The sequence below is a fragment of the Etheostoma spectabile genome, chromosome 8 (genome assembly GCF_008692095.1).
Source record: "Etheostoma spectabile isolate EspeVRDwgs_2016 chromosome 8, UIUC_Espe_1.0, whole genome shotgun sequence".
Lineage (NCBI taxonomy): Eukaryota > Metazoa > Chordata > Actinopteri > Perciformes > Percidae > Etheostoma > Etheostoma spectabile.
In genome coordinates, this window is record NC_045740.1 from 3,266,378 (window position 1) to 3,289,046 (window position 22,669).

The 22,669-nt window shown below is 39.5% G+C and overlaps 1 protein-coding gene across 1 annotated transcript in view; it reads right to left on the reverse strand.

Annotated features, from left to right (window-relative positions):
- Positions 1-22,669, reverse strand: part of tmem117 (transmembrane protein 117) — a 45,580-nt gene that overhangs the window by 18,699 nt on the left and 4,212 nt on the right. The window contains exon 3 of the mRNA XM_032523574.1: positions 5,554-5,686. Within this exon, the coding sequence (XP_032379465.1) occupies positions 5,554-5,686 (133 nt within the window). The remainder of the gene's footprint in view (positions 1-5,553; positions 5,687-22,669) is intronic.

Consider the following 22,669-nt stretch of genomic DNA (forward strand, 5'->3'; position numbering starts at 1 on the left):
TTCCAGCACCTTGGAGTAGACTTTACCACTTTAAGAGGGAAACCACCACCCCGGTCTGCCACTCCCTAAGTACCATCCCAGACCTCCACCCAATGTTGAAGAGGCGTGTCAACCAAGACAGCCGCTCCACACCCAGAGCTTTCAGTGTTTCGGGACGGATCTCATCAATCCCTTGGACTTTGCCACTGTGGAGTTCGTTTTACTACCTTAGCAACTTCCACCAGGGAAATTGACAACAATCCCTCATCATCCTCCTGCTCTGCCTTTACCATAGAGAACTATGGAGTCCCCCACTGGAGCCCTATGCAGGACTCCATTCAAGGTTTCCAACAAGGCTGAATACTCCAAACTCTTGTTTTGTGCATATGCACAAACAACAGTCAGAGTCCCCCCCCATCACCCGCAGGCGTAGGGAGAAATGATTATTGTTATGGTGAAACATAAGAACATGATGACAAGACTGAAGCTGACGTGGCTGTGTGGTATTACACACAAACAGTCACACATACATGTAAAAGCCTCCCCACCTTCTATATACAAATATATATATATATACACATATATATATATATATGTGTTATATATATATATATATATCAATATACATACATATGATATATATTAATAATCTATATACAATATACATACAATAGATATATATATATACATATATATAAACATATACATAACATATATAATATAATCTATATTATATATATAATATATATTATTGACACATACTATATATATATATATATACACACACATATATATATATACACACATACACACACACACACACACAAATGCCGACACATTCATCTTTAATACAATACAGTACATGTATCGTATATCCCCAGTGGATGCACATCGCTGTCAAGGTTATGATGTTTATTATTTACAATGTGTCTGTTTCTCTTTATGTCACAGTGAGGTACAGTATATGGAGGAACTGGGCTGCAGTCACTCCTGACACTCCTCCCCTCTGTCCCAGACAACAGCATGATAATATAATCAGAGAGGAAATGACCAACTTCATTGCTTCATATAGCACGCAGTGTTTCAGAAGTATTCTGAGGAAAGAGAAAATGACTTTAAAAAGGGAAAGCTCTACACTAAACACTCATTAAATACATAATGAGTCATTTTGAGATACCAACGTAATGTGCATGTGTAGGAGTGTGAAAGACAGCAGCAGATATGCTTAGAAAGTAGGTGTGGGTGTGTGAAAGTATGAGAGGCAGTGTAGAGTGTGGAAGGCAAAGAAAGTTCAATGAATCTTAAATGCGAGGCATTTACTGCGATTTACACACAGCAACAGGTTTCTATATCATGTCTTAATAGTGAAGCTGTTTCCGTCAATGTCTAGCATGGCTTTGGTGTTGTCCCAAATATTATGACAAGCAAATCAGTTCATTTAAAAGGGAACAAAAAATCCTTTTATGGCTGCAATGAATTAATAATTGTTTTTTTATAGATTAATCTAACACTTGTATTCTTGATTAATTGATCACACTATTTGTTGGTTTATCTGACCGTCCAAAGGCCAAAGATCTTCAATTTCCTTTCACATAACAAAAAAAAAGGACAAATGTCACAATTAAGTAGCATGAACCAGAAAATTTGGGTAATTTTGCTTGAAAAATTATCATTTATTTTGTCATTCGACAAATCTTTCAGGTCCGAACTCATCAGCTTACATGCCCCCAAATCACATAAAGAAGAAACATATGTTGAATAATACATGTTTTTAATTTAATAATCAAAATAATAGTATATAAAATAATAAACTGTGAATACAACAATAATCTATTTGTGTGGAAGAGTATTGTAAAACACACAAACCAGCAGTTGAATTGTGTTTGGAGAAGCTTTCCAAACTCTGCTATTGAGAAATGCAGATTTGTCTGGTCACACCTTAAAATCCCGCGCCAAACTAGCACATCCTGAACAAGTCTGCAATGAACAGACAGACACCAAACCGACATCAAGACTGCAAACAAACTGACGTCCAAACGCTGAGTAACTTTGAGCATTACTGGGATTAGTAACTGTAATGTGATCGCTGAATTTCAAATTGTAATCCCTTACATTTACAATACTTAGTAAAAGTAATCCCATTTCTGCCCAACACTGCCTATGACTATCTCTATGTCAATTATCTAACACTAACAGAGACAGCTTGTAATACATTTCAGCATTAGGAAACAGCCAGATAACAGAATTATAGAACCCATGTTGAAACATGCAGCAAGTCCCATATGTGAGTGAATGCAACAGGAGGCATCTGCATACCAAAACATGCTATTTATTCAGCCTTTTAAATCCACTTGTCCATGGTATTACCCCAGCTTACTGCCAGACAAGCAAACCGACAGACGAGGGGGACTAGCATACACACAGCACAAAGGATCATGGTAAACAAAAGACAAATACCCTCATACGATGGGGTCTAATCCCGCTCAGGGTATCACTGTAGTCAAATGCCACGTCCATCTATCCCTTCTCCTCGTCAAAGATATCCACCAGCTGGAACCCGTGTTCATTACTCAGTACACGTCTCTTTCCCCCCTATTCTGACATCCATCCATCTATCTTTTACGGGGTAACAAAAATAATAGGTATAATGGTCATTTTACAGCTTTACTGTCCCTCTCCAGCTTCCTATTAGATCCCCACACACTCCCTCCTTCCATCCACATACTTTACCACCCCCTTTCTCTAAATTAGTTGTGATTAATGTGTACGCCAAGCATTGGACCGTCTTAATTAAATAACACCATCTCATTAGGGGCTGATTTCGGCTGGTGATGATGCCGTAAGACGGTGGAATGGGATTTTGCGGCATGACAAAACAAGCCCGTCAAACTCCCTGGGCGGTCACACTCCCCTGGTTTCACACAAACAGCCCCCTCCTAATCTGACAGTTACATTAAAATGCAAATAGCCCAGATGTGAGGGTTTGGTATCAAGTGTGGTTTACAGCTCCCAGGGTGACACAATAGATAAGATTTCCCCCCCCTTAATATGATATAAGCCAGGTAAAAGGTTGATAGCTGTTGACCTAGAAGTGGCTGTTTAAATATTGGTACTGTTGGACATGCATAACATTAGTAAAAAATATCTCTTTGAGCTGAGGGATAATGGCTTATGATGTCATTTTGCATGACTAAACATGAATAAATACTTGTTGTACTCCAAAAAGATTTACAATTTCTTATCAGTGATTGTTGTCTTGATGGCGTAGTCTATCTTCTTTCCTTGTGGATGTATCGTTTGTTTTAATTTAATCAAGCTCAAGACCGACTGAAAGGTCAAAGAAAATTAAAGCATATTAATGAGCAAAGGGCACGGGCAGCATACAGCATCAGGTCAGCCAGACAGCAGGGAGACAGACTCCCCCCACCCACACCCCCTTCCTAACTCGCCACACACAAACTCATACACACACACTCTCTCCCACATACACGTACAAGCTAACTTGAGCAAGGTGCGAGACGTGAACAATGTGGTGTGTGTGTGTGTGTGTGTGTGTGTGTGTGTGTGTGTGTGTGTGTGTGTGTGTGTGTGTGTGCGCGTGTGAAACGCCCTGTCTAGCCACCAGAAGAGCATCCCCTGCAGTGCACCATCATGGCTACATGTCAAGGCCAGCTAACCCATGCCAAAATACCTACCCTTTAAAAACCCTTGGCAGTTATAATACCTCACAGCGGCTTGTTCTTTTAGTACAAATAAAAAGGAAAAACACCATTCACTCCCACAGAGGGGCAGCTGCAGTCACAAAGGGATATTGTACTTTTCCTTTGTGCTGAAGCAAAAAGAAAACTACAACAGCCTCGCTGCGGGGTGAGGGACTGGTGGCGTAGTGAAGGGGGCGATGCAAATTGGGTTTGGACATAGTAGATCAAAACACTTAAGTTTCACTGCATCATCAGGGCTGGAACAGTTCTATCGCTCCGCCAGACTCCAATCCTCTCGGCCCCCTTTTTGCTCACTCTGCTGCATACATGCTATTGCAGCTCAGAGACCGTCTTCCGAGGGGCATCCTGGCAGAGTGTGAACATTGATCTTACATGTCGGCCTTGAACAGAGACGTAAACACTAATGGTTTTTGGCAAGGCCCGGGTCCTCAGTGGACACACTGCTGGAGCAGAAAGAAAACAAGCGGGAAAGAGGGACAGGATGGGAGGGGTTTGGGACAAGTCCTGAAAAAGACCAGGTGTCTTGGCAGCGGCAGATTCACTTGCTTTACAACAGCACCATCTGTCTTTGTGAGGAGAGCCTTACATCATTGAATAACTGATGTTGCAGCTCAACACACATACAATGAAAATAATAATGGATGAGTTTTAATGGTGTGTCAACCATTTTAATTGTTTAATAGGTTTTAATGGTTGCAACTTTATTATATCAGGACAAGTAATGCTGCCAATATGAGCAGAGTGACGTGCACATGTTAGATATATATTAATGACATATCATATTATAAATTATATATTAGTCTCTAAAAAAAAGGTCTGAGTGACTCATTATTTTTCATTAAATATTATCCAAATGTCATCTAGTGAAACATTCTTGACAGCAAAGAACTGACAGGCTCAAACAATCTCCTTTCCTCAACATACTCAGAGGCAGTAAAAGAAAAGAAAACCTCTTTGTGACAGATGCACTCAGTGCGACTGCAAATGTAACTTTTTCCTGAGCAAGCAACACTCGTCTCAACGGATCTGCCCCCTCTCTGCTCAGGCGCTCGCTTTCTTTTTCTCGGCCAACCAGAGAGAACGGACAAGATGGATGCCGGTGTCACCGCGCTGGCCAGAGTGACAGATGGGCTGATTATACAAACTTATCCCTCTGGCAATAGAAAAACACAACACCTTGCCTGAAAGCTAACAGCTTTTATCTGCCTGCACCTTATGGATAGTTGATGCTTGTTGTTTATATGGAAAAGCAGCACTGTATGGACAGATGCCATTATAGCCCTGGCTTCCCTCTTGACAGATTGTACCTGAATAGACACTTGCCTGCCACACAATTTTTTACAGCCCAAACCCACAAACTGGTAAATCACCCCGCCGCGACCTTGTGTCTGGCTGACTGGCTTCAAGGGCATGTTTTCCTTCCTCTAGACGGACACATTGCAAATGCACAAACGGATTCCTGTCACTAGGCTTGATGTGTGGGTGTCAAGCTCTGCAGTACGCAGTGGTTTCTCAGCAGGTAAGCCAGAGCAACAGGAGTGAAAAACCAAGGCACTGACTGAGAGAGACATAGCAAAAACATGTTAGCATTTGGCCAGAGATGTGTCAAAAAACTAGTCAAGATCATGGGAGAATAAGGGTGGGTGCTGAAGGTAATATTTAAGATTACCAACCGTCCCCTTGCTTGCTCCTATACCTGTGATTTAAAGTCTGGGCTGATTAATTGGACTGCTATTGAGTCTCTGTTAAGGCAAGACGTTAAGATATATCACGCCAGCCAAAGGTAAGGTGGCTCTTACAAAGAGAATGGGGGAAACGGGCCATAGAGAGAGAGAAAGATTGAATGGCTTACTCCATGCTTCCAGCCATCAGCAGGAAAAGGTTGTAGATGTGTGAGAAGATGAAGAGGAAGAGGATGGCGCTGAAGAACATGGTCATCCAGGAGCCATGATCCTCGCGGAACATTTTCAGCCGCAGGTATCGACCTAAAAGGAGCATGACAAGGACACCGCTGTCAGTGGAGGTTCAAACAGCATGTCAACCTGCTAACATGTGTGGCCTTGAAAATGGATGAAAGTAAAAAAAATTGTCACATAGATCAATAATGTCCTACTCTATCAGACACGTGCCCTTTAGGATATGGAATGAAGATTAAAGACCACTTTGAGGTGTCACGTCCACGGCCTTGAAGTTATTGTCGTATCCTCCGGAATTTCAACGGTTATCGTTTCATCATCAACTCAAACCAAAAATTTTCCACATACACATCATTTCATCAGTTGGACATGCTATCAGAGGACTGATGCTTGTGTTTCATGATTTCATAAGTTCTGCATGATTAGAGACATTTTTCAGACATTTGTGAGGTGTGGTGTTTTTTATATACAATCCAGACTTGGAATCAAATTATGAAGAAATATCTCTCGGGCAGAGCATGAGATTAATTTGGATATGCATCCCTCTGCACACAACACATAATCACATGAGCTTGTCGTCTTGTGGTGACGGCACTCAGCAAATTTCACAAAGACAACAATGTTTATTATACGAATTTTAGCGTGTTGTTGTACCTTGAAAGTGCTTTCAGCTCCTCTGGGGCTAGTTATAAATATATTGACACACTCATTTTATTTTGGGTGCTCCGGATGACAAATAAAAAAATATTTACCTCTAATTGAAGGACTCACATTTTTTTTTTTCCCGGTGAGAGTGACATAATGAAAAAGCATTACAATAAGTGCAGAATAAATTACAGATAGATCAAATAAATAACATATGTGATGCATAATGGAATAGTCCTTGATGTACAGTGGGGCTCGAAAGTTTGGGCACCCCAGGTAAAAGTTTGTATTAATGTGCATAAAGAAGCCAAGAAAAGATGAAAAAATCTCCAAAAGGCATCAAATGACAGATTAGACATTTGTATAGTATGTCACAAAAATTTTAGATTTTATTTATTTATTTATTTTTCTAGACAACTGCTTAGAAGATTGTTGGGGCAAGGTCAGATGAGTCTGGACATTTAAAACCTTAAGATTGACATCACCTGGTCTTTCCAGACGATGATTGAGAACCATCCATGACACTGTCAGGTCTCAGCTATCCAAAGTGGGCGGTGCATGCTATAAACTCTGCAGGGTGCCTACACTTTTGCAGACGCCATTTTTTTGTTTTCTGTTATTTTGAAAGTGTAAATCAAGGAAAAAAAATCTAACTTTTTGTGACATATACGAATGTCTGATCTGTCCTTTGATGCCTTTTGGAGATGTTTCCATTTTTTCTTGGCTTCTTTATGCACATTAATACAATTTTTAACCTAGGGTGCCCAAACTTTTGAGCCCCACTCTACCTCCCACACTGCTCGTGTAACATGTTGGGTGTCTGCTCCCACCATTCAGACCTGAGTCAAAATTAGATTTGTAGATAAAATCAAAACATTTTTTTTTTTTTTTTAAGATTAGAAATTTAAGCTTCAAAAGGCAGAGATATCCAAATGTTTAGCCCTGTGTGTGGGTCAAGCTTCAAAACCACTACATCCAAAATGTCCCATAATGCAACCAATAGCATCTTTGTCATTTGACCCTGCGAGAATCTTGAAGAACTGCTACGACCTGCAAAGGGAGGGTGACGTGACTGATGCAGGCTAGTTTTTGGTAGCGTTGCTAGCTTATCTACTTGTACTGGAAGAGAAAGGTACCGGTGAAAAAGAGCGTAACAGCAAAGAGAAAAACACACTAAAGCGTAATTTCGTTTGAACATTTTTCTATTCATAGTTTTTAGTATTCACACCCAAGCAAAGATTACATTGATGACATCATTACAACATAATCTGGATTATTTTCTCAAATTTGACAAAGCTCCCTCCAGAGGAACAGAGGCTGAGTAGAACTCCCCATGATGAAGAAATTGATCATGATGTGTAAGTGCCCCTTTAAATTAGAAAAACTGTATATATCTAAAATGCCTATGCCAGTTTTTCTTTTCACAAAATTGAGCCTAACTTTAGAGCGTTATTTTGCCCCCTTCCCGTCTTGTTTCATGATACAAATATCTCCACCCTAGCTTAACACAGAGCGTCTTAAATACAGTAATCCAGCGGGTCCCTTAGGGTTAAAAGATCAGTATTGACATTTTATGAATTGATATCAGATCATTTAAATGAAGATAGTTTAAAATCTGAAAATTTTGTTTTTAACCCTGCCCTAGTGCTCTCTACAAGTCGGGGTCTGTACTCTGCCAAAGATTGTTTCTGAGGGAAAAAAAACTCTTAGCAACTCTGTTGCCGTTCAAGTCAAGTTCATTTCAGGATTAATTCTCCCAGTTAAACTTTCAATCGGGTTATTTAAAGGTTATCAATTGTAAAGATTAAATCAGGAACGTCAGTATTTAGAACAAGTAGCTAGTAGTAAATAGAAGGTTACCGCTGCTATTTCAATGTGCCAGATGCATATCTAATCCAAATTTAGGTAAATATAAGTATCATCTTAGTATCGGCAGATACCCAATATTTAAATCCTCTTGCAGTGAACCTCCAACCATCAACTGCTTCAAGGTTAGTCAATTGACTGTTAAAAAATATATCCTCTATAAGCTTAGCTACGAACCACTATTTCCACTACAACAGGCACGCACGCACGCACGCACGCACACACACATACATACACGCGCACGTGCAGAAGCGGCACTCTTCCCAGGAACAACACTTTTTTCTTCTCCAGCTCAGTCAGCATCCCTTTGAGTTACAGCTCCTCTGAGAACTCATTGTGTTTGTGTCCACACACACAGCCAGAAAGACAGCAAAGCAGAATGCTCCATTTATTTTCCCCCGTTACAGCCTGGCTGGTTCATTCTTCTATAGTTTTACATGCTGTTCAATCTCAGCTTGTTAGCTTTTAGTTTTTTTTTTTTTTACAGCTGTGCACATAAAAAGATGTTGTGATTCCTATGGAGATGACAATCTTTGACTTAAAGTGCAGTTATAATTACTGCTGTCAGTTAAATGTGTCATTAACGACGTTGACGCAAATCCATTTTAACGGCGTCAATTTTTTAATCGTGAGATTAACGTTCATTTTGGCCTAGCAAACTTTGTAGTTTTTTTTTAACATGCTGTTGAAACAACTAGTAACATTACAAAAACTACAACACCACACCGGATCTTGCTAGACCGGAAACAAAACAACAGGCACGCCACACACACTTGTTTGGGCTTGCGAGCCGACCAAAGAGTAGTAACGTTACGTTTTGAGTGGATGGCGAGCGTGAGACGCCGAAATGGATACTAATAAGATTCTGAATGGATATTTTACTTTTTTAAAGTTGCCAAATGGTTCAGTTGACAAGACCAAAGTGATCTGTATGTTTTGTCGTTGTGAACTGAGCTTTCATCGCAGCACGTCCAATCTGAAATACCACTTGATGGCCAAGCACACAGCTGATTCTCAGCCAATTCTCCCCCCCTTGTCAAAGTATTTTTTCACCCTTTTACTGATGGACAATGTTACATTGTGTGAGAGATTATTTGCTCCAAGTGAGAATGTTACGTGTGAAATTGAACACTACAGTAAGCTATATAAGCCAATGTTGTTTTCAATTAAAAAAAACATTAGCATAAAGCGAGCCGATCCACTTTTCCATGTTAAGAGCGTTAAAAATGAGAAAAAAAATAATGGGACCAAAATAAATTAAGGGACATTTAGAATAGATACAAATTTGTGATTAATGTGATTAATCACGATTAAATATTTTAATCGTTTGACAGCACTAGTTATAATAAGTGAACCTCCTGTTGCATGTTCAAATATATTATGAAGAAACTGCTTTCTTGGTAAACAACACATCTGCAATGGTTGTTTAAACTTTAGTTGTTTATTTATGAACTTAACAAAAGAGAATTTAAACTTTAATATTTCCTTAGTACCATGGTCAACCTTACTTTTTTTTTTCTTTCTTTCTTTCTTTTTTTTTTTCGGGGAGAAGGGAGGGGGGTTTTAGCAAAAGCAAAGTGGCCTAGTGAGAGGCTACACCATACGTCTTGCTCCGTGGTATTTCAGGGCTCGTCACAGATGCATAATTGAATTGACTTGCATGAGTGAACTTAATTGCCTCCATTGCCAATGAGCCCTGACTTAGATGTAGAAGTGCAGTGTGTATCGGCAGATCTGACTTTTAAAGTAGCACACCGCGTCAGCGAGCACGGCCGCCTCCTATATGGGCAGGATGTAACTAGGGATGATTCAAGACTATTCAGCCAAGTCACTGCATCTCCCAACAGAGGACCCCGATAAGATGTGATTCATGAGTACTGCCTACTGCGAGCCTCAGACCGGACACCAAGAACACCACACATGGATAAGACAGCCACACAAAAAACCTAAAACAGAGGGACACACTTTTTTTATCTTTCCTGCTTTCACTTAACCACACTGCAAACACACCCACTCACATGGACCAAGCTGCTGTATCAATCAAAAGAATACAATTACAGCTTAAATGCTAATTTACAGTATTCAAAGTAATATTCCTCTAGTGCTATTTATAGTGCTGTCTTAAGGATGAGATCATATCCTCCATAACTTGTTTCCAAATTAAAATTATGTAGCTCTGTCCCCATCTAGTGGTGATAAACGGACACACACTAGAGCTGAATGGTAGGTATCCCGATGAGTATGAGGGTCTTTACGGTCAACCAACTGTGTCCTAGTTTTGCTGGGTGATGTCCAATACAACCCTAGTCTTTGGAAATAAAACATTACACAATTTAAGGAGATCTCTATCTGTGTCTGAATTTAGTTGTACCAGATTATTAGCATTAGTAGCCTACTCCTTATCCTCAACAGCCCATTTCTAGTCAAACGAATGGCCGCACTGAGCGTAACAGAAACAACCAACTGTTTGGTGAGGACACACTGCAGTGGCAGCCTGGCAGAAGAGTACCCAGGCATTCCACAAAATCAGCAGTTAAATTAAAAATCCTGTGACACAAGCTTTTCCATCGAAGAAACTGGGACCTGAGTGCCTTTTAAATGCTCAGTTACAAGTAGGTACATCTAAAAATAATGAAGTCTAATACAACAGTTCTGCAATAAATCCTTCATGAAGGTGATAGCGTTCAGTGTTTGTGGTAACTGTTTTAGAAAGATGTTAATTCAACTGAGTATTTTGGAGAATGCAGGTTGTAGGGCTGTTGAACTGTATTGCATCATACTGACAGAACATTATAAACTTCATGGAAGGAAGATTTATTCAGACATTTTATGTCGTTTAGGTATGAGGACATGTTGGATTTACTGCAGGACAGTGGTGTTAGTCTACATTAGTTTTAGCTAGGTATACCTAACAAACTGGCAACTGAGAGTATGTTTTTATTTACAGTAATGTCTTTTCCACTCAGTCCAGATTAAATCCCTTGATTGTCTGAGACAAACTGCTGACATTATGGTTACCCGTCTGAAAATAGGATCACATGCAATAATTCTGGGAAGTGCTCAGGTGATAAAGTCACCAGATTTATAGGAACAATCCACTCACAGGACATACGGCCGCCCTGGAGCCAGAACCACAAACCTAACAGTATATCTAGCAGAGACCATCAGCTAAACACCTGCACTGGGACACAGACAAGCAATTATTGTATCTCAGGTGTTTTAACAGTACTTTTGTTCAATCCTCTGTTTTCTGTTTTCTCTCTCTCTCTCTCTCTCTCTCTCTCTCTCTCTCTCTCTCTCTCTCGGGTAAGGCAGTGCACCAACTGCCTCTGACAGATGAGAAGCACACAGCAGAAGGAGTGGAGGCGACTGAGATGTGATCATTGTCTCCATTCATCATGATACCGCTCTTCACCAGCAACAAGTCTTACACGGCTGAAGGAGGTAACTACCATCTGAACACTTACAATATTCTAGATAAAATGTATGTATAAACTTTAAAATACTGTATGATATGATAATTAACTAATACACTTTTTATACTAATTCCCTCACAGGACTGTATATCCATACTGTCTACATTACATAGTATCCTTACACTTTCTAAAATTATTATTGTGGTGAAGCTGTATGATAAAAAAAAAATCATCAATACTTTTAAATAAAACATTAAACTTCATAATTACCAAATAGGATGTAACAACTTTGCCTTTTCTGTCTGTCAGTGGGTGCTGACCAGGAGACGTGATCTAGGTTGAACTGTGCTAAAAGTTAATTGTTAAGATCCTCTCAACTGAATAAAATGAACGTATTATCTGTGATTAAGTGCAAACACAGGCTGAAATATTGAAGGCAATAGATCAACAGTCCCCAGTTTGCATTGTTCTCAGCAGACAGTCAAGCATTCGCTTCCTGGACACATGCTGGTGACGTTCAGAGACTATGGAGACAGTTACTGTAAATATAAAAGGGCCCTGGGAGAGAGGGTGAACACATCTTACTTACAGACTACTGTCAGAGTCAATAAAACAGACTATGGCCTACATTACCCTGGAAGGGTTTTATCCTTCTAATAAATACTGTAACGTTATTAAAATCTTGAAAAGTAAACCAGTGTTTTGTAGATTTTAAATACCAGAAAGTAGATGATAATGATTTAACTTGCTTTTACAGAATTTAGCATAGTGACCTCTACGTGGTTAGCGAACTGGCTCATAAAACTATCATTTCTTTATGCATGTTTTCATCTGCTGCTTACTCAATGGCAGTGCCAAAATATGCCAAAGTCAATCTGGTATAATTTTCAGCAACTGACAACTTACCTGGCAGATCTTTCTTGATGTATGGTTTAAAATATCCCCATAGGACAGTTCAAGCCAACTAAAAGAAATAATATCAACACTGTTTCAGTGTTGTTTGACTAGATTTCTGAGGTGTTAAATGGGCCCTCCACCTATTTTTACATGTCAAGGTCAATTTAGTAGTCACAGCAAGTACTAAGCAGTGGCTCTGTAGTAACTTTGACAAAAAATGTATTCAAAGCCAGAGTTACCGGAAAGCTTGTGTCTGAAAGACAAGTGACTTAACTTTTCATTGAGTGTGTAACAAAAGATACGATCAAGCTGCATAATGGGAAGTGTGGGATCAGTGTTCCTATGTTAAAAACGGAAATGCAATTCAACTCAGTCTCTTGATTTTGACTATTCTTTTTCAAAGACATCGCCAAATAAGAACTTTTGATTATGTTTAATCAACGTTATTTTTTTTTTCCTTCAGTCCAATACCAATGTTATTGAAATCCCTAACTAACCCTCACCTTCTGCAATATCTGCACATTACAACTATGGTGGTTAAGGTTAGTAAAAGATTGATATGCAAAATAAACAGTTAAGGTACGGGTAAAGTTAGACAACTAGGAACACTTGCTATAAGTCAGGCAAGATTGTGGTTATGGTTTAATAACAAAACAACATTAATTGCAGGTCTATGACCAAATGCAAACTCCAGTCTCCTGCACAAAGGTCAAAAGTACTGCTCATCCATCACCCCAACCTTCACGCTCTTACCTTTCACCTTGCTACATACATATATATATATATATACACACACACTACATACACACATTGCTTTGTGTATTAATATGGAAGATTGGCATTGGAGGTGCAGAAATAAACTGATTTCCAACTTTATGAGAGTGTAATACTAAAATGCTGGACTCTTTTACTACTCTAAATTAAATTATTAAAAATAATGAAGTTGCACAATGACTCTACCTCCTGTCCTTAAATTCTAGAGGTGCTTTTGGAGTTCCTGAACCAGTCCAGAGTATTCTGCAGCCAGTTTGAGAACGGCCAGTGGTACTGCTACGTCCTGCAGGTTCTCTACTCATTTGCCCTTCCTGTGGGGATCCTGGGAAACATAGCAGCTCTAATCAACTACTCCTTCTTCAGGAAAACCTTAAGCACCAGCAATCTTTTCCTGTTTAACCTGGCCCTGTGTGACTCAGCCTGGATCCTCACCCTCCCCTTTACCCTCTACTTTACCTTGCAGAGGATGCACCTCAAATACATCCAGATCTTCTGCCAGTTCAAGAAGATCTCCTTCAATATCAACATTTACGGCAGCATCCTCTTTCTCACTCTTATCAGTTTTGATCGCTACGTTGGGACGGTGCACCCAATCAGCTCTCTCCGCTGGTGGGATGTGGGTAAAGCCAAGCTGTGCTCAGTCTGCACATGGCTCATGTTGGTCCTGAGTTCCATTCCTGACTTGTTTGTAACTTTTGCTATTCAGCGACCAGAAAATGTCACTGTGTGCATGGACCACATCCAGGGCCCTTTTATCTATGTCAAGACAATCACCATTATCAGAACAATAATATGCTTCATGCTACCATTCAGCGTGATGCTGGGTTTTTACATTAAGACAGTTCGTGTTTTGAAGCGTCTCCCGATGAGTGAAAGGCACCGAGGAGCCCAGCGGGCAGGAGGGAAGCCTCTGAGGCTGATCACTGCTGCCATACTTGTTTTTGTAGTTGCCTTTGTGCCGTACCATGTCATGATCATCACCCTGGTGTTCATGAGGATCAATAACCAGGTCACAGCATCTAACACCAATGTCCTCTACGCCTCCTATGAGTTCTTTGAGGCCATGTGCAGTGTAAGCAGCTGCCTGGACCCAGTGCTGTATATTGTGGCTAGTGAGCAGTTCCAGAGGAAGCTGCTGGCCTTGAAGAGAGACCAATACAGGAGGCTGTGCTGCAGAGCAAACAGGAGAGTTGGGGTAATTGGGTGACTGAGGGAATCCAATGCATGACTTTTTGGCTAGTTACCTTGGTTGTATCACTGTTACACATTCACCAGTGGCAAATGTTAATGGTACACCTATCATAAGCTAAAGTATGCCGGTAAGTTGCACTATTTTGGAACTGGAACGTAAAAAAGAAACTACTGTGGCTAATAAATTACTATCAGTGTAAAAGCAAGGTTAAACCGCATTATGGCATGTTTTGCACTACAAAAAAATGTTATTTATTTTTTAAATGTTTTGGACTTTATTGACTTTCTGTCAAAATTTTTGTTGCTGTCGAGCAGCAATATAAATCTGCAGTAGTCTCATCCTCATTTGTGCTTCACAGCTATACTATGTCTGATTGATAGAAAGACAAAAGATGTCAAAAGACAAAGAGAAACTCTTGCCAAAATGCTACCTAGCGTGTTTTTGTGAATGTACCTGAGTCAAACTTTTGTTTAAAAGCATAAGTGGGAGTGCTAGGGGCACTACTATGATCAATTCAAAATTGCTATTTTTAAAAACACAAAGAAGGCTCGACACAACATGAAACTTAGCTCAAAAGTATCACCAGAGGCTCTACACATGAACTTCAGCATTGAGAACATTGCTTGTGTACAAAGGGTTTACTAAAAAGAAAGGTTTTGAACGACTCACTTTAGCTGTCGTCGTTTCTGGTCGCTGACATCTCACCAGTGAAAATATGTCAATCTCTGGATGCAACGTAACAGGGCAGAGAGTAAAGATGGAAAACTCCTAAAGCTTAGTTCCATATAAATACAGGGGTAATTCGTTGTTTTTTCATTAATGAAAAACAATAATGACCTTGTAGTTGAAAAAGGAGCCTCATTTAAGAATAACATTTCCTCCTATGGAGACCGTTCATTCGCAAGACGGTGGATAGTGTGAACAGCAACTGCTAAAGTGAGTTGTTCAAAACTTTTTTTTTAGTAAACTGTGCTCACAACATTTTTTCTCAATGCTCAAATTCAAGTGTTAAGCCCCCAAAGACACTCTGAGCAAAGTTTCATGTTGTGTAAAAATAGCGATTTTTATGCTATCATAGCAGTGCCCCTAGCTCTCCCATTCAGAAGACCATTTTACCGAAAAATGAAAATGTACGGTAAATTCTAAAAGTGGCGTTTCCGTCCCAATTATGCTTTTAAACGAAAGTTTGACTCGGGTACATTCACAAAAGACCCTGGGTTGCATTTTGGCACGAGTTACCCTCTAACACAAGTAGGCTTGCAACTAACGACAACATTTATTATCAATAGTTCTGCTGATTATTTTCTTGACTAAAGGTTTTGTCGATAAAGAAAACTGTAACAAATGTCCTTCATAATTTCAGAACAACTTGACATATTCATATTGCTTGTTTAATCCAGCTAACAGTCTAAAACCAACATAATTAAATCTACAAATATATAAAAGAGAGAAAAGAATGAATGAATGATTAGCAGATTGCCATTTTCTGTTGATTAATCCACTAATCAGTTCAGCTCTACACACAAGTATGATCTTTGTTCCAAAATTTATTGATAGATATAAATGTACTTATTTTCTCAATCACGTTACAGAAAGGTAACAAATTTAAGGTAAACCTTAATAAATGAATGCCAAAAAATTAACAAATGCAGATGTTTCCATACAGGGTAATAAAACCAAACACCTTATTTCTTCCTTAAATTTGTCACCCATCTGTATACAGTATGTGCCGTTAAGGTCCGACTTAGATAACCTCTGCACCTGTACCATCATAGGAAAGCACAGGTGAATTAATACATCGCCTGTTTGCTGTGGAGGTTGGATTAACTCCTGTTACAGTTTTATCAAATCAAAACAAATCAGCAAAAACACCCACCAACACCTCCTGTTCAAATATTTTGACTGTACTGCATTGGAGTGGAAACCGGACATGGAAAATGTGATCAAAATTAACAATGAATGAAGTCAACACCAGGCTTTTAAAAACCAAAACAGGGCTCATGTTTGGTCAAACAGTAAGTGATATCCATATTGATTCTTGGACTATTGATACCACAGCCTTTCCATCTCAATTGATGCTCTTTGTATTCAAGTCAAGGGCAGCGCCACAGGTTTTTTTTTTTAAACTTGTACTTTTATCTATTTTAGGTTTCAATATGCAGCTCTACTGTATCCTGTTTTGATTTGAAGGATCACAACACCACTCCTGCCCTCCTTGGGGATCCTAATGAACATCTCCCTAAAACAAACCCAGGGCAGGCAGAGAGCATCAGTAACGCCTGGAACTTATATGCACTAGCATCCACATTCATCACACATTGGCTGGGCCGTAGCATCATAGGGGGGTGTTGGAATAGCCATGACTACAGGCCAACAGCGTCCCCAGAGCTGACCTCCTCTGTAACTAAGTGTCTGGATAATAAATCAGTGCTGGGAAGTGACAACAGAACTCCCTCCACAGGGAGACTGCAGCAAGTAGAGCTGAGACAAAGAGCGCTGGTTACTGGGCCACTGTCTGTTCCTGTAAGAGGCCTGTTAGATCAGTTCATTTGGTAATTCATAGCTTGGCTCCAGACCAAAGGAGTCATACATTTCAGGTAAAAATGCAATTTCCTTTTGGCTGGTTTCCTTTGTTTGGTAGCTCTCGTCATTATTGCTCTGTGTCTTTGTCTCCCTGTCTGCTGTGCAAATACCTTTGTGTTTTATACTGTACTTGCATCTCTTAGTAATGATTTGTGTTAAACTACACAAGATAGAAACCAAACTGCACTTCAAAATTGGTGAAGATTTTGGCCCCTTGAGGGCAGCGCAACATGCAGTCCTGACATATTCTCATCTTTTAAAGTGAATATAGTGAATGTGTTAGCAAACATTGCCTATATAGGTCTACTCATCTAGCCGACTAGGAAGCAACATAGCATTCATTTGGAGTCCTGCCTCTGGACATCTTGTGAATTTAAGTTGAATATTCACAGTTACCTAAGATCTCTTTTGGTCTGCACCAAATCCTTGGAAGAAATGTGTGTTTTTAGCTGCTAAATGCTCCACTATGTACACAAGCTAGTTGCTAACATGTCTGCCGTTTTGTGCTGAGCAGGTACAGTTTGTTTAACAGCGCTTTTTCACTGAAAATAGACACATAATGTTGTTGGATTCCCAGACACAGAAATTCATCAAAGACATCAACCAAGAGACAGCAGCTTCACAAAGTAAGGCAGACGTATAAATTTAAGCTGCAGGGGCACAGCAGTGATCTGACATCAGAGCAATCATGCAGTATTTCCAGAGGAAGGGGACAGCTTCGGAGCCTCGAACTGAGACTGGCCTGCTAGCACAAGGATGCTAAAGGAAAAATAGTCATAAGGCTGATAGTAATGCCGATAACTGAAGATTAGCCATATAGATCAGCCCAGGGTCACATTGCCGTTTTCAAATTTCTTGGCGATACACTGTACAGATGCGAGAACAGTCAAAAGTAATTAAATTCTGTATGCAGAATGAAAAATATATCTCAATTCAGCACAGCAACAATTAGCCAATTGAAGGATAAGTCGATCGACAGAAACATCTGCAACTACTGATATTTAAACATTTGAAGAGATAAAATGAAAAATGCCAAAAGATTTCTGGTTACAGCTTCTCAAGTGTGAGGGTTTCTGCTTTTTCAGTTTGTGTTTTCGTAAATTGAATATCTATTGGATTTTGGTTGGACTTAACTAGCAATTTGAAGACATCACAAGGGGCTTCTGGCAAACTGGGATGGGCATTTTTCACAATTTTCTGATATTGTATATACTACGTAAATGATTGATCAAAAAAGATTATCAACAGAATCATTAATTAAAGTAATTACAGTTTCAGCCCTCAGCAGACTTGTAGTATGTACTGGAAACGTGTAACTTATTTTGTCTGAAATTGTTAAAATTTGGATTAAAATGTCTTTTAACCCTTGTTATGATGTATACTAATATAGTACATATTTATCCATCAGTTTAGATTTTTTAAAGGTAGATTACAGTTCTTTAACATTTATTAGTCATACTATGACATAACAGAGATGTGTTTTTGCTTCTGCCCTCTTTTGAAACTTGTTAACTCCAAATTGATCAATTGGTAGTTTAGTCTATAAAATGTCAGAAAATAGTTTAAAACGTAGCTCACAGTTTTCCTAAAGCCTGAGGTTTTTGCCTCCTAAACCAGAACATATTTAATTTGCAATGACATGAAACAGAGAAGCTATAATAGCACATTTGTCAATTTTGCTTGATGAAATGGCTTAAACCTTTTAAGCCATTATCACACACACACACACACACACACACACACACACACACACACACACACACACACACACACACACACACACACACACACACACACACACACACACACACACACACACACACACACACACACACACACACACACTTTGCGTGGTACAGTAACAACATATGACAGAACCCAGATGGCATCCTGCAGGCTACACTCATCAAGATCAGGGAAAGGGAACGAGAGACACTCCAACAACCAATGACATATCACAAATTCTTATACACACCCCCACGCACACACACCCCCACGCAGACGCACACACGCGTTCAGCGTTTAATTGAATGTAAGAGTATGTAATAAGATGCAAAGGAGGGTCTAATCTGGTTATGATGGCGCTCCGTGTGACTCAAGATTACCTTGTAATTTGCCTTTTAGAAGTGGCAAGGCCTTAGAGAGAGAGATAGGTGAATATATTATGCTAATCTAAGGGCTGAGACAGCCAGAGAAAGAAATAAGAAGCAGTTTCACTTTACAAATTATGGAGATGGGCAGTAAGATAGTCATTTGCTGCGAGGGTAGGCCCATGGAGCCTTAGTGCTGTTGTGTTATGGAGCCGCATCATGCATAAAGACAAAACAGTTATGTATGAGCCAGTTTTCATCAATAGTATGTAGTTTAACACTACATCTGTTTTATTTTGACAACCTGAATGAACAGTTCAGTTGTCGCATTATCCACCTCCATCCATTTTTTATTCTTTGAGTCTGTCTAATCTGTGTGTGCGTGTATGTTTTACTAGTGAAGTACTGACTTGTCTTCCAGCCTCACTTTTAGACTCTTTGACTCAAGCCTAAATGGTCTACTATTCTTGATTTTATGAGAAGCCAAAGAACTTTACATTTGTTTGCCATCTGCATAAAACAAAAAGGGCATTTGTAGGGGATTCCCATGTAACTACGAAAACTTCCACTAAAAGTAACAGAGTAAGTTACATTTTTCTTAATAATGCTTTTCAAGTGAAAAATCACTGCAAATTACAGAAAAGCCTTTGACCATGTTCAGCCCTGGTCTTAAAATGTGAAAAGGTGACTCTATGGCTGAACGCAGACAAACCACTCTAAAACCAAAATAGACAGCTCCCTAACCCTGTGACCTAAGATTGAATACAAATCTGTAATGACAGCCAGTCTTCTTCTGAATGACCAGAAGTCTTGGCTCCCGCTAACTCCATTAGAGAGCAAACATAGCCTTGAGTGGTTGAATAAAACAGTAAAGGTTGTTCCTTACCTCAATTGTAATCCTAAACCACATAATCTGTCACAAGATATTCTTCATCAAACAATAATTTGCGCATCTGCCTACTCTAAATAGCAACATGACTGAAAAACATTACTGAATACAAGGATTGCAAAGAAACTGTGAGGGGGTAAATAATATTTTGTGCCAAATACGGGAAAAAAAGAAAACAGTACATCGCTAGAGGGAGAAGGTGATGTATTCACTGCTGAATGTTTTCTAGGCCATGATAAATGATATATGATGCAGGCGATGTGTCAGCTTTCAAAAACAATGTCTGTTTTCAGCGTTGGAACAAATTGATTTGAAGGTTAGCAGAGATGCAAACAGAATGAGCGTGAATATGACTCCAATGATGTGAGGTATCATATTTGTAAAATGGTTACAGATGAGGATTCCAAAGTGCTTTTTCCAGTACACAAACCACTGCATGGGCTGTGATTCTATTCATTAGTGTTCCCACTGCATGCCTACCTATCAGAGTCCAGAAGAGATAGTGGACAGAGACCTGCAGCGCTTAAGTAGAGACATCACGATGTGAAGTAGGTGGGCCATGTAGACCTGTGTGACAGATCTATAATAAATAATAGATTTTGCAGTGGGTCTGGTGCTATAGCACAGTTCTTATGCCTCACCTGGGTTGTGATTACATAACTGCTTTACTAAAATGTCGTGCAGGACACATCTCGCCTCTCCAACTCTCAACAATCGCTTTCCCGCTCTACCCCAGATTCAATTCATCTGACACACACACACACACACACACACACACACACACAACACACAAACCAACACACACACAACACACACCACACACACACACACACAACACACACACACAACACCCACACAACACACAACACACACACACACACACACACACACACACACACACACACACACACACACACACACAAACACCACACCACACACACACACCTCTCTCACACTTCCAAACACCCACACACAGAAACACAAACCATCTGTTTGGAGGCTTGTTGAAGCACATTAGCTGTACCTGGTTGCAGTAGGACCTGCACTCTTCTGTCCTCTATACCCTCAAGCCAATATAAGTGTATAGACCTTGATCCACATACACTGAGCCTTAATGTAAAACCTTACTGAGAACATGTGATGAAGCACCATTACCATTATAAGCCAAGCAAATGAGAAAATGCTGGTGGAGCAATAAATTAAAGGTTCTCCAGCTGGCACAGTATTGATTGAAAAATGTGTTCTGTTCTTTCTACATTACATTTAAAATATGCACACAAATACAGATAAAAAAGATTTAAAGGGTCAGTTCACCTTCATTACAAAAAACATTACTCACAAAGCTCTCCCTGTAATGTGTCATGCAGCTAGCTGTGGGTTTATATTTTTGGTGTTTTTTGAATTATCGGTGTCAGAGTTTTCTGCACAATCATTTGTCTTTCCAGACACAGTGTCCCAGTTACTTTGGATCATCAATATAGCTCACTATGAAAACTTTTCATCTGAATTACTTTCTACTGAAGAAATAGTCCCTATGAAAATTGTTCACAACATGCTCAGTGGATTATCTAGAGTAGCAGAGACATTGGTTAGTCCTCCTGTCGTCACTAAAGGGTTGCCAGGTAACCAGCGGTAACTCAACAAAGTCACTGCACCTAACTACCTTAACACATTTGTCATGTTTACATTTCTGTTTAGGTACAGATAAAAAAAAAAACAGTTACAATTTGTTATTAAAGCTGCAAGCAGCAATGAACATGCCATCGTGTGCAGACACAAACCACTTCCTGTTTTGCGGTGTTACATGACAGTTTGACGACTTTCCATGCCCAAGCCTTTTGCAATTTAGCTTTGAAAAGGTCTTTAGATTGTCCTGACCAATTTTATAGTCAATCGTGTTAAATCTATAGGAGTACATTAAAGTAGGCTGCAAAAGGTAAGAAACATCAAAAAAATGCATTTCAAATTAAAAATAGCTGACTTCCTGTTAGGGTATGGCTCCGAGAGGCTTTTGAGAGGGCTTTCTTATTCCCCCTGCTTCCAGTCTTTATGCTAAGCTAAGCTTACCATATCCTGATTCTAGCTTTATATTTAACAGAGATAGTGGTATTGATCTTCTCATCTACCTCTGAGCAAGAAAGCGTATTTCCCAAAATATCAAACCAAACCAAAACTATCTGCATGGATAGATAACATGTAGGTAAGTGAGATTTTATTTTGTAAGTTGGGTAAATCAACCCTAAGAATTTGTATTTACTGACATCATATGTTAGTGTTTCTCAACCTTGTCTGGCTGGTGTCCCTATTTTTAGCGAACCCACATTCTTAGAATGCTAGCAATGTAGGTCGTGAGAATTTCAATGTCCCATACATTATTTTGTAAGGGAAAGCTCCAAAGTGTGTATAATGAAACACTACATCCGATGAAAAGATTGCAACTTAAGAAGACAGAAAAGCTGTTATTATCAGATCCACAGTCATCAAAGCCCTTTTCAATTTCCCCTCTTAGAGAGGATTCTGTATTTTTAGAAAGTATCATGTCATCATGCACTCTTGGCTTTCTATTTTTACTGATGATCACGAAAGTAGTCAGAGTACTACCCCCCACCCTCTCTCACTCTCTCTGGGCCCTCCAATTATAGTCATTAACGGTTCATCCCAAAAAGATAAGCCAGGGTGGTCATAATACCCGGGCCTAAG